This window comes from Mya arenaria, chromosome 6 (genome assembly GCF_026914265.1).
Source record: "Mya arenaria isolate MELC-2E11 chromosome 6, ASM2691426v1".
Lineage (NCBI taxonomy): Eukaryota > Metazoa > Mollusca > Bivalvia > Myida > Myidae > Mya > Mya arenaria.
This window is the reverse complement of record NC_069127.1, coordinates 5,581,806-5,595,953: the sequence shown is the minus strand read 5'-3', so window position 1 is coordinate 5,595,953 and position 14,148 is coordinate 5,581,806. Positions and strand designations below refer to the sequence as shown.

The window sequence follows — 14,148 nt, the reverse complement described above, 5'->3', positions numbered from 1 at the left end:
AAAAATGATATAGACTCTTTTAGTTCACTAGTGTTGTACAGAGAACTAAAAAGTACTATTCATATGTCATCGTATATGGATAAATTGTATAGCTATAGACTTAGGAATATTATTGCTAGGTTAAGATTGTTCTCTCATATGTTAAATGTTGAAAGAGGCAGATATGTTAATATTGAAAGAAATCAACGAAAACGTGTTTGATGTGTTCATAATGATATTAAAGACGAATATCACTTTGTTTTGATTTGTCCGCAATATAATTATATAAGGAAAAAATACATAGATAAATTTTACTATGCAAGACCAAGCATGTTTAAATTCATTCAATTATTAAAATCGGAAAATACTGCATGTCTACGAAAACTAGCTTTGTATTGTAAACATGCTTTTAAGCTACGATTTAATGCTTTGGATAATAATGCTAACTTTATTGCTTTTAACATGTTGAAATCATTGATATTTTATATATGAATATATTTATATGCACTCTCGCATTTATCAACTATTGCCATGCCATGTGTTATGTTATTGTAATTACGATGAACCGTATATGTTTAAGTTAACAATACATGTTCTGTTCTGTTTAATATAATGCATTATGTGTGAGTCAAGTGAGACGATAATGCGACGAACATCTTTTGTATATATGAATCATGTAAAATAACACCTGTTCACCATTTGTATTACAGTTATATATATTTTCAATTGAACATATGTTCGAACGATATAACGCTACAGGGTTATTAAATATTTGGAATATTGGTAAAACGAAAACACATCGTGTTGGTGCAGCGTTTTGTTACGAATCATACAACAACTGAAAACCCAATTACCATGACAATTTTGAAACTCTTTCGGTTTACTGTGTGAACAGCTTACTATGTCATGAAGAGTGTTACCTTTTTTGTAGAAAGAATAATACAGAGCTCAAATTTAGCATTATCTTAACTATGCATTATTTTAGGTTATGCCAGTATGTTTTACTTTATTAAAAGGATTTAATGAATGGAATAAAAAACAAAAAACAAACATTATCGTTTAGCACAAACACACATTTGAAGAAGACACGCAGGACTTTCCGCAGGTGTGTGCACAACAACCCCAAATTGGCATGTTTTTGAGGGATTGGCAGTTGAATGGAACGGATTTAACAAATTAACGTATACGCCTTCTTTTTAAAAGTGAGTGCTATGTATTTTTGATGGCTTACCTGTTATCCACTTTCTTAAATTTCTTAACTAACTTTAAAGCTGCACTCTCACAGATTTACCGTTTTTACAACCTTTTTTTATTTTTTTTCTTGGAAAGAGCAAATTTTTGCGTAGATATCTGCAAACCAATGATATAAGAATCCTGACAAAAAATCAGATCGTAGATATTCATATTTCTGTTCGAAAATAAATGTTTTTTTGGTTAAACCGTTATTAGCGGTTTAAGTAAAATGCATAACACATCATTTTTTTTTATCTTAAATATAAAAATCTGCGATCTAATTTTTTGTCAGCAGTCTTATATATCTGATTTCCATGGATTTCCGCAAACATTGGCTCTTTATTTTTTAGACGTTAGTCCAAATAATAATAATAATAATAATAATAATAATAATAATAATAATAATAATAATAATAATACATTTGTCATAATAGTCTCTTATCATTTTGTATTTAATAGTTTACAGACAGGCAACATTATTTTTTGGTATATACACATCCGATAAGTTAGTGACACGATCCTATTTCAAGCCTAGCGTTTGATAACAGTGGCAGTCAATACAGTAACTGTATTGTTCGTTTTGACAAAGGGCTGATGCGTATAATGTGGCTCAAAATACACTGCCAACAACTGTAAGACACACAATACAGCTACAACTGCAAAAGTATGGCTAAATCTGTATTATATAGCTACAGCTGTATTCGAAAGTACAGCTACAGATGTAGATTTATAGCTGTAGCTATAAATAAATTTCCTTCCCGTTCCAACTTCTATTCCTGCTCCACTAATCTTCCCATCACTTGAGTGTCTGAGTGTTAGTAGCAGACGTGTTTTAGCGACGTTGTACTCCTCGACGAGGGAGCTTATAGGCATCTGCAGCTTTGTTGACTTGCCATAGAGTCCAATATTGGTAAAGGAAGGCGGAAGTCCAAGCCACCTTCTAAGATGCATGCTAATTGCCTGCTCCAATTGTTCAACTGTGCTGATGGGGATTTCGTTGACCATTAATGGCCAGATGAGTCTAGGCAAGAGACCATGCTGGAAGATCCATGCCTTGAACTTTCCCGGAAGTTCGGACTTCAGTCACTTTTCAATCTGCTAATTCAGCCTGTCTTGGCTGCGGGTGTCCTTAAGTGTAGAATCAAACCACTTCCCTAAACACTTGATTGGATTGTTGACAAGTGAATGGATTTCCTCATCTTGTATATGCAGCTTGAACTTGTCAGTCACCTTGCCTTTCCTTACTACCAGACACCTTGACTTGACTGGTTTGAATAGCATTCGTGCCCAAGACACAGTTTCATCAAGTGCTTTGAGGATCCATCTCGCCTGGATATGGGTTTCTGTGGTGACCGTCATGTCATCCATGAATCCCCTGTTTGATGGGAGCCGGATCCCGGTGTTTGTAAGTGGGCCTCTTGATTCCCTCTCTGCTGCTTTGATAATCATGTTCATGCCCATGACAAATAAGATGACAGAGATGGTGCATCCCGTTACAATTCCTTTCTCGAGTGGTAACCAGTTTGTTGTAAAGTTGCCACATGAGAACCTCAGGTTAATGTTGCTGAAGTAGCTCATGATCAAGTTGCTAGCCTTGTCTGGTATATGGTAATGATGTAGTGCGACCTTGATTAGCTGGTGTGGTATGGAGCCGTAGGCGTTTGCTAGGTCGAGCCATACTACTGTGAGATGCTTGTGGTTCACCCTTGCCTCATGTAGCAGTTGTGTGAGTGCGCTGGTGTGTTCTACGCAGCCAGAAAATCCGGGAATTCATCCCTTTTAGACAGAGGTATCTACGTATCCATTTTCTATCATGTAGGTTGTCATTCGCTTGGCAGTTTTGGAGTTCTTCTCCTTTGGGACCATGCAGCAATTCGTGTAAACCTTGTATGGGATACCACTTGGACCTTGAGCTGAGCACGAACGTGCCTTTTTCACCACATCATTGACCTCTTTCCATGTTGGTTCATTCATATTCAATGGGGGTGACTGGCTCTTCCACTGGTTGAATTCTATCACATTATCCCAGGGTTTCGCTTCGGTGTGGATCAGAATGAGTTTCCCGAAGGTGTTGTTCAACCTCATCCTGGCTACTTTCGAGCTTTCCAGACTTCTCCTCGCTCAACATACTCCTTGTGTATTTGTAAGGGTTTGAGGTAAATGCAGTTCTCTTCTTTGCCTTTTCCCTTCTTTTACGTCTCAGCCTCTCTGCATTGGTTAGTGTCTTCAACCTTGCTCTTTCTCTGAGCTGCACAATACCTTCCTTCTCTGCGTCACTTGAGCACCTATACCTCTTCCTCAGGGACCGCAATTCTGCTCCGATCTTTTTATTTCGCAGAGTCTCCTGTTCGGAATAAGCGGCTTTTTGGAAAGGTTGGGTTTCATCTCTAGCCCAAATCTCTCCTTTCCTAGGGCATAGGTAAGTGTAGGTAGTGCACGCAACTTCTTCTCAACTGCCCCTGTCAGTGCTGACTGTAGGATAAGGTTTAAGTCCTCATCGAATCGAGCCAAGCAGCTGTCATTCATCTTCGGTCAAGCGATTCTGTGCCTCCTCACATTGGAAGTTGGCTGTATTCTTTCCTTGGCTGGGTGTTGTGTCGCCTGAATATTTCCTGCAAGTGGTGATGAGTACAATGGCCCAGGGAAGTTTACACATACTTCTGGGATGAGGTTGGCCCAAATATTGGAGAGTCTTCCTTAGTGTAGGTCTGTCTAAAGATTGGCGAGTCTTCTTTATTTTCTTGCCCATCATCTCCCTGCTCCTCAGGAACTGTATCTTGTGTACTGCCCTGCAAACTCAAGAAGTCATCTACTGCCTGCGATACACCCAGCATAGAACCGCCTTCAGCCAGCGAAAATTCAGGAGCTGAGAGACTTCCAGTATTGTGGTTGGACACCGATCAGATATCTCCCCCGTCTAAAATCTAAATCTAAAATACGCATGCGACAATCATTTGAAATGAAGGCATTCATTAATCACGACCAGTTATACTATGACATAGTGATGGTCACAATTTCAGGTTACACGGATGTTTTACCCCAATAATCAGTGAATATCGAGTTCGCTTCCCCCTTTGTCACTTCTTATACAGCCTTTTGTCTTAGCCTTGGACAGTACAGTATAAGCGTGGACATTATTATCGATTCATTTTTGAAAAGATAAACTCTTTTGAGTCAATTAAGTTGATAGCTAACAGTCACTCTAAATAAAATAGTGGTATATGGTGGATAATACATTGACTCTGGTAAACCTTTTATTTTTGTTCATGGCCTAAATTTGCAGAAATTACGTTTCGTGATAATTCCTTAATGATATAGATAAATAATATTTGTAAAACGTTTTATATTTACACCTCACTTTCCATTCCTTAAATGAACTGCCTTTCGACAATTGCGTTTATCAGTCGATGAACGCAATATCTTCGGATATGTTCGGATCGCAATTCATCGCATAACAATATACATGAAAACTATTGATCTTGTTATTGTTTGTACTGTGTCAGCAGGTCCCGTAAAATATAAATCAACATTTTAGAAAGTGTTAATTAATTATATTTTAAATATATTATTTTCTTTCATGCTTTTCGATGAAATATGGGGTTTTATAAGTGAAATAACAACAGTGAAAATATCCATTTGATCTTTTCACTGCAAAATAAGGAGTGAAAATATCAACTTTCAGAACTACTTTTAAAATCCTTTGTAGTTACTTCCCCTTGATCAAAACAGAACACTTCACTTTGAACCAGAAAATGTTGGCAAATTTAAGAAATGTTTTATAAATTTAAATAAATTTATATTTGGAAATTAACAACTTACTGTTTATTACCGGTTATCCCGTTTTCTTGATCTTGAAGCTGAATGTTCGAACATTTGCTTTCATACCAAACAAATTACAGATGAAAACAACTGTTCGAACATAAAAGGAATGTTATATCATCGTTCAAATGTATTTTGAACTGTTTGTCGTTGTTATACGTAAAACGAGCTTCCCGGAAAATTCGCACAACAATTTACAGATAATCTGATATCTTTTTAACCCCATCCACGCCTCAAAATATGTCAACAAACTAGCGTGGTCCTCATCATTACCATAAAAACGACCTGTCTTCAAGCAAAACAGACTTGTCTCTGACAGTAAGATGACTGAATATCCATGTATCATGAAACACACTCTAAAACTAAGAAAAATGTTTAAAATCCAATGATTATCCGCATTTGTTTTGCTAACACATTTGACCTTCCAAATTTTCATTCATTAAATCGCGGTTTAGTAATTTGGTTATGTATTCATGCCCCGCTTAAAATAAAAAAGTTTTCGTTATTTTTTGGAACATATGTGCACTTATTAAACTTTATTGATTACTGTTCATAAAAGCTTTGCACTAAAAACGAGCGAATAATAAACTATAAGAATGAATAGCAGAGAACTTTTTCTCAACAAACCGGAAATAGAAAAGTTAACAGCTATTATTTTGCGTGAGGGGCGCCCCACGGGTAGCGGCGTAAATAACAAAAAGGGGGTAATAAAGAAATAAATTAAAAAAACTACTAAAACTCCGAAAATAAGCATAAAAGAAACAGAAAATCTGCTTATTTCAGTGTAAGATCGTATTTAATTTCACTCGTGATCATTGAAAATTTATATTTTCTATGACACTCGTGAAATAAAATACGATCTTACACTGAAATAAACAAATATCCTCTATGCCATAAGTGTTTGATTTTTACATTTAAAAGTTTTTTAAGTAGCTGATCTTTTCCCGCGTTATTGTGACGTCATTTGAAAAAAATATTTCCGGTTACAGTCGGGTCGTTCTATTTACAGAATGGGTAAGAAAGTATTAGAGAAAGGTTTTCTTAAATGAAATGAAGTATTTTTTTTTCACAATTATTGAATGAAATAATGAACTATTGGTGTAAATATAAGGAATGAATTGCGGGGTTGATGTCATTATCGGGGTTATGAACGCAATTGGGCTGGTCAATGAACGCGTGGAGTCCTTCGGACTCCACACACTTAGACCAGCCCAATTGCGTTCATACCACGATAATGACATCAAACCCCGCAACTCATTCCTTAAATAGGCACAGTTTTCACAATGTTTGATTGTCCCGCAATCAGCACAGGAAAGACAAAAATGTGAAAGTTCCTATATTTACACCTCAACTTCCATTCCTTAAATGAACTGCCTTTCGGCATGTGCGTTCATCAATCGATGAACGCAACATCTTCGGATATGTTCGGATCGCAGTTCATTGCATAACAATATACATGAAAAATATTGATACTGTTATTGTTTATATTGTGTCAGCAGGTCCCGTAAAATATAAATCAACATTTTAAGAAAGTATTATTTTATAAATTTTAAATGAATAGTTGCCTTAAGTGTTTGAATTTTACGTTTAAAAGTGATTTCAAGCGGCTGATCTTTTCCCGCGTTATTGTGACGTCATTTGAAAAAAAGCTTCCGGTTACAGTCGGGTCGTTCTATTTACAGAATGGGTTGGAAAGAGTTACTAAAAGGTTTTCTTAAATGAAATGAAGTATTTTTTAACAATTATTGAATGCAATAATGAACTATTGGTGTAAACATAAGGAATGAATTGCGGGCTTGATGTCATTATTGGGGATATGAACGCAATTCGGACTCCACACACTTTGACCAGCCCAATTGCGTTCATAACCCGATAATGAAATCAAGCCCGCAATTCATTCCTTAAATGAAATATAAATATACATCAATTCGCTGTATACCCGACTTAGACCAGGTGAAATACAGGCAGGAAGTTTAAGTTCTAGTTCTTCAATATATATTGTAAATTGTTTACATTTGCGATTCATTTTTCTGCCTCGTAGTTGAATAATGACATTGGACCAGTGCATTCAGATACTGAAGAAACCGATATATATATATTTTCGTATTACATCTTATAACATGGCTTAGTATGCATTTCACATTTGATTGTCAATGCACAATTCAATGTTTTGTTATACCCAGGGGTAGTGTTGTGCCGATGATCGATTATAATCGACAATTGATCGGAAAGACCTACGTCGGCAACAATCGATAGTGAAATTTGAACAATCGATTATGAAAACAAGGAACGTAACCGCTACCGACTAATTTACTTATTTCTGGTTAATGCAAGTTTATGTTAAAATGTTAAGGTGTTACTATGTTAAATTATGTACTCATATGCTTGTCGAGTCAAAAAGTTACAACAGTGCATTAATACAAATTTTCTTTTTAATTGAACTGCTAATTGGTTCTCAACTTCTCATGTTTGTGGTTATTGTTATTTGATATGTTATTGTTATTTGATATGTTATGTATGTTTGTTATTCATGTCGGAAAAAAGCTCATTGAGTTAATGTTTCATGTTAACACATACCCGACTTAATATAAAGATTTTTGTATCTTGTATCTTGTATCTCTTGTGGTTTATAAGTGATTTTTAAAACATGTTACCGTTTATTTCTAATCCTTTAAGAATTTAGTTTTCTCATTTTTCTGAAAGAAACTGTTCATGTAAAAAAAACTGTAGAATATTCAACTGCTTGTTGTACCTATTACTGACTGATTATTAAAAAGAAATTGATATTCTTCTTTGTGTTTTTTGCACATGTATGACTAAATGACTAAATGTAAGACAAAAATTAGAGCCTGTGGTCTCACGTGCTGCAATAGTGACTTGTCATCACTAAACGATAGTCGCTTTCTGAATAAATAATGTAATTTATATAAAGAAATCTACAAACAATATTGTAAGGGAACATTGGTTCTTAAAACTGATGCATGCACTGTATCTGTATGCCTTTAATATGATGACCAAAGATAATCAACTTATAATTGAATTGATTAATAATCGATCATTGATCGGTTTCATAAAACCGATTATCTATAGTAAATTTTTATGTCCGATTCCCAACACTACCCAGGGGTGGGAGTGGGGGTGGCTGTGGGGGTGGCCGGCATATGGGAGACTGCTAACATCAATATTCACAACAGCCTGAATGTTGACTGACTCTGTGAGACCATTATCTGCGAAGTATATTTTGTGTTTGGTCTTACAAACCCACTTCTGTACTGTGAACGTTCCCAAAATATACGACTTTACACTCATTGTACTTCAAGCTGAAGTTTATCCCTGAAGTTCTCTGTCGTTATAATTAAAATACGTATGAAGTGGGCTGTAAAATTGTGTAGAGGAGTCACTTTACATTTTTATATTTTGATGTTATCAGTAAAAATCGTAAAAACAAGCTGGCCCTTCATTGGCTTTAAATTATTCCTACACACCGTTATGAACATGTATTAAAATTACACCAGTAACATTAACCTGTTGATACTAAAATAAAACAGATACATCGATTTTTTCGATGGCATGACTGTAACTTGCATCTCATTAACATTAAAACATTTAAATACGCATGCAACAATCATTTGAAATAAGAGCATTTATCAATCACGACCAGTAATACTATGCCATTGTCATGGTTACAATTGCATGCCACACGGATGTTTTACCTCAAGAATAATCAGTGAATATCGAGTTCGCTTCCCCCTTTTGTCAGTCCGTATACAGCTTTTTTGTCTCAACCTTGAACAGGACAGCATAAGCGTTTAAAATATCAATGATTCATTTAAAAAAATTTATAAACTCTTTTGAGCCAATTGAGTTTGTCGCTAACAGTCACTCTAAATAAAATAGTGGTATATGGTGGATAATACATTGACTCTGGTAAACCTTTTATTTTTGTTCATCGTCTAAATCTGCAGAAATCACATTTAGTGATAATACCCTAATGACATAGATTTAAAATATTTGTAAAACGTATTGTAGGCACTGTTTTCACAATTTTGGGATTGTCCTGCACTCAGTACAGAAGAAAAAATGTGTACGTACCTATGAAATATCAAAAGGACATAGATGTATTACATAGTTTATATACATCAATTCGCTGTATATCCGACTTAGACCACGTGAACTACAGGGGGGAAGTTCTAGTTCTTCAATATATATTTTAAATTGTTTACATTTACGATTCATTTTTCTGCCTGGTAGTTATAGCATAATGACATTGGACCAGTGCTTTCAGGTTACTGAAGAAACCGATATAGAGTTTCGTATATCTTATTATATGACTTAGAATGCATTTTACATTTGATTGTTAATGCACAAATCAATGTTTTGTCATACCCAGGGGTGGGAGTGGGGGTGGCTGTGGGGATGGCCGGCATATTGGAGACTGCTTACATCAATATTAACAACAGTCGGGATGTTGACTGACCCGGTAAGACCATTATCTGCGAAGTAGACATAGACGCGTTTTACACCTAGGTTTCTAATGCCCAAAACATCCCTGACCATGGGATTGTACAAACCTTTCTGACCGTGGGGAAGCATTAGACCCATATCACAGTCGCCAAACCTACCTCACCGGTCTGAGGAAGCATTGATAGGTGCATTAAATATATCGAATTATGTTTGTTGTGTACGGGAAATGGTTTTGATTACAGCACGTGTGTCATGATTATTATTAAATGTATTACTAGTATATATTAAAACACGTTATAACAAAGTATAAACTGATTAAAAATTATACATTTACAGACCTAACTTACGTAACGCAAAATCCTATCCCGATAGTACCTTTAACAATACACAAGACAATACAGGATAAGCCTGAATTTAAAATTTAGCGATTGACCCTTTTAAAGGCAAAAGGACCAAGGCCTAACATACACCAAACCAGAGACAGTCATATACACCAAACCAGAGACAGACATACACACCAAAACCAGAGACAGACATATACACCAAACCAGATACAGACATATACACCAAAACCGGATACAGACATATACACCAAACCAGAGACAGACATATACACCAAACCAGAGACAGACATACACACCAAAACCGGATACAGACATATACACCAAACCAGAGACAGACATACACACCAAAACCAGAGACAGTCATATACACCAAACCAGAGACAGACATACACACCAAACCAGAGACAGTCATATACACCAAACCAGAGACAGACATACACACCAAAACCGGATACAGACATATACACCAAACCAGAGACAGACATATACACCAAACCCAGAGACATACATATACACCAAAACCAGAAACAGACATATACACCAAACCAGAGACACACATATGCATCAAACCAGAGACAGACATATACACCAAACCAGAGACAGACATACACACCAAAACCAGAGACAGACATACACACCAAACCAGAGACAGACATATACACCAAACCAGAGACACACATATACACCAAAACCAGAAACAGACATATACACCAAAACCAGAAACAGACATATACACCAAACCAGAGACACACATATGCATCAAACCAGAGACAGACATATACACCAAAACCAGAGACGGACATATACACCAAACCGGATACAGACATATACACCAAACCAGAGACAGTCATATACACCAAACCAGAGACAGACATACACACCAAAACCAGAGACAGACATATACACCAAAACCAGAGACGGACATGTACACCAAAACCGGATACAGACATATACACCAAACCAGAGACAGACATATACACCAAAACCAGAAACAGACATATACACCAAAACCAGAAACAGACATATACACCAAAACCAGAGACAGACATATACACCAAACCAGAGACAGACATATACACCAAAACCAGAAACAGACATATACACCAAAACCGGATACAGACATATACACCAAAACCAGAGACGGACATATACACCAAAACCGGATACAGACATATACACCAAACCAGAGACAGACATATACACCAAACCAGAGACAGACATACACACCAAAACCGGATACAGACATATACACCAAACCAGAGACAGACATATACACCAAACCAGAGACAGACATACACACCAAAACCAGAGACAGACATATACACCAAAACCAGAAACAGACATATACACCAAAACCAGAGACGGACATATACACCAAAACCGGATACAGACATATACACCAAACCAGAGACAGACATATACACCAAACCAGAGACAGACATACACACCAAAACCAGAGACAGACAAATACACCAAACCAGAGACAGACATACACACCAAACCAGAGACAGACATACACACCAAAACCAGAGACAGACATATACACCAAAACCGGATACAGACATATACACCAAACCAGAGACAGACATATACACCAAAACCAGAGACAGACATATACACCAAACCAGAGACAGACATATACACCAAACCAGAGACAGACATACACACCAAAACCAGAGACAGACATACACACCAAAACCAGAGACAGACATATACACCAAACCAGAGACAGACATACACACCAAAACCAGAGACAGACATATACACCAAAACCGGATACAGACATATACACCAAACCAGAGACAGACATATACACCAAAACCAGAGACAGACATATACACCAAACCAGAGACAGACATATACACCAAACCAGAGACAGACATATACACCAAAACCGGATACAGACATATACACCAAACCAGAAACAGACATATACACCAAAACCAGAAACAGACATATACACCAAAACCGGATGCAGACATATACACCAAACCAGAGACAGACATATACACCAAAACCGGATACAGACATATACACCAAACCAGAGACAGACATATACACCAAAACCAGAGACGGACAAATACACCAAACCCAGAGACATACATATACACCAAACCCAGAGACATACATATACACCAAACCCAGAGACAGACATATACACCAAAACCAGAAACAGACATATACACCAAAACCGGATACAGACATATGCATCAAACCAGAGACAGACATATACACCAAAACCAGAAACAGACATATACACCAAAACCGGATACAGACATATGCATCAAACCAGAGACAGACATATACACCAAACCCAGAGACAGACATATACACCAAAACCAGAAACAGACATATACACCAAAACCGAATACAGACATATGCATCAAACCAGAGACATACATATACACCAAACCCAGAGACATACATATACACCAAAACCAGAGACAGACATATACACCAAACCAGAGACACACATATGCATCAAACCTGAGACAGACATATACACCAAAACCGGATACAGACATATACACCAAAACCAGAGACAGACATATACACCAAACCAGAGACATACATATACACCAAAACCGGATACAGACATATACACCAAACCAGAGACATACATATACACCAAAACCGGATACAGACATATACACCAAACCAGAGACAGACATATACACCAAAACCAGAGACGGACATATACACCAAAACCGGATACAGACATATACACCAAAACCAGAAACAGACATATACACCAAACCAGAGACATACATATACACCAAAACCGGAGACGGACATATACACCAAACCAGAGACAGACATATACACCAAAACCAGAGACGGACATATACACCAAAACCGGATACAGACATATACACCAAAACCAGAAACAGACATATACACCAAAACCAGAGACGGACATATACACCAAAACCGGATACAGACATATACACCAAACCAGAGACAGACATATACACCAAAACCAGAAACAGACATATACACCAAAACCGGATACAGACATATGCATCAAACCAGAGACAGACATATACACCAAAACCAGAAACGGACATATACACCAAAACCGGATACAGACATATACACCAAACCAGAGACAGACATATACACCAAAACCAGAAACGGACATATACACCAAAACCGGATACAGACATATACACCAAACCAGAAACAGACATATACACCAAAACCGGATACAGACATATGCATCAAACCAGAGACAGACATATACACCAAAACCAGAAACAGACATATACACCAAACCAGAGACACACATATGCATCAAACCAGAGACAGACATATACACCAAAACCAGAGACGGACATATACACCAAACCGGATACAGACATATACACCAAACCATAACAGACATATACACCAAACCAGAAACAGACATATACACCAAACCAGATACAGACATATACACCAAACCAGAGACAGACATATACACCAAAACCAGAGACGGACATATACACCAAAACCAGAGACAGACATATACACCAAACCAGATACAGACATATACACCAAACCAGAGAGAGAGACATATACACCAAACCAGAGACAGACATATACACCAAAACCAGAGACGGACATATACACCAAACCAGATACAGACATATACACCAAACCAGAGAGAGAGACATATACACCAAACCAGAGACAGACATATACACCAAAACCAGAGACGGACATATACACCAAACCAGATACAGACATATACACCAAACCAGAGAGAGAGACAGATACACCAAAGCAGAGACAGACATATATACCATACCAGAGACGGACACATCTTGGCCTGTCGTGCGCTCATCGTGATAAATCCTCATCCTACTACTCTTTATTCAGCTGATCGTAAACAATCGTCTTTTATCTCTTATGAGTAATGTGGTATAATCCTAACGCTTTTGAATTACAGCATTCTAGACCGTACAAAGAGTAAACTATATCGTTACCTATCCTAATGCATTTGTATGATGATTCCGCTTTATAGTCATACTAATTCGTTGATATTCGTAGTACCGTCGTAGAATAATCGTCCACCAATACCATCGAGACAATGTCTTTCCGATTTAACAAGAATATTATTTCAACGATTTATCGTGAACTATTAAGGCAACGAGAGCCATGCTTTACGAATATAGCAATGGAATATATAAAGGCAGCCCTGTAGCAAACATTCTTACAGAGTCCCTGTTTAGAGGCACATTATTGAAGCCTAACAAATATTCAACCAGAGACACACGACGTCGCGAATAAACAAAGACAGACTACATAAACATCAAAATATCAAGAA

The 14,148-nt window shown here is 37.0% G+C and overlaps 1 protein-coding gene across 1 annotated transcript; it reads left to right on the top strand.

Moving 5' to 3' along the window:
- Window positions 1-9,496: 9,496 nt before the first annotated feature.
- Window positions 9,497-13,217, top strand: LOC128236969 (uncharacterized). The gene is made up of 2 exons (XM_052952127.1): window positions 9,497-9,511; window positions 10,023-13,217. Exons 1-2 carry the CDS (start codon window positions 9,497-9,499, stop codon window positions 13,215-13,217), a joined length of 3,210 nt encoding a protein of 1,069 aa, XP_052808087.1.
- Window positions 13,218-14,148: the final 931 nt, after the last annotated feature.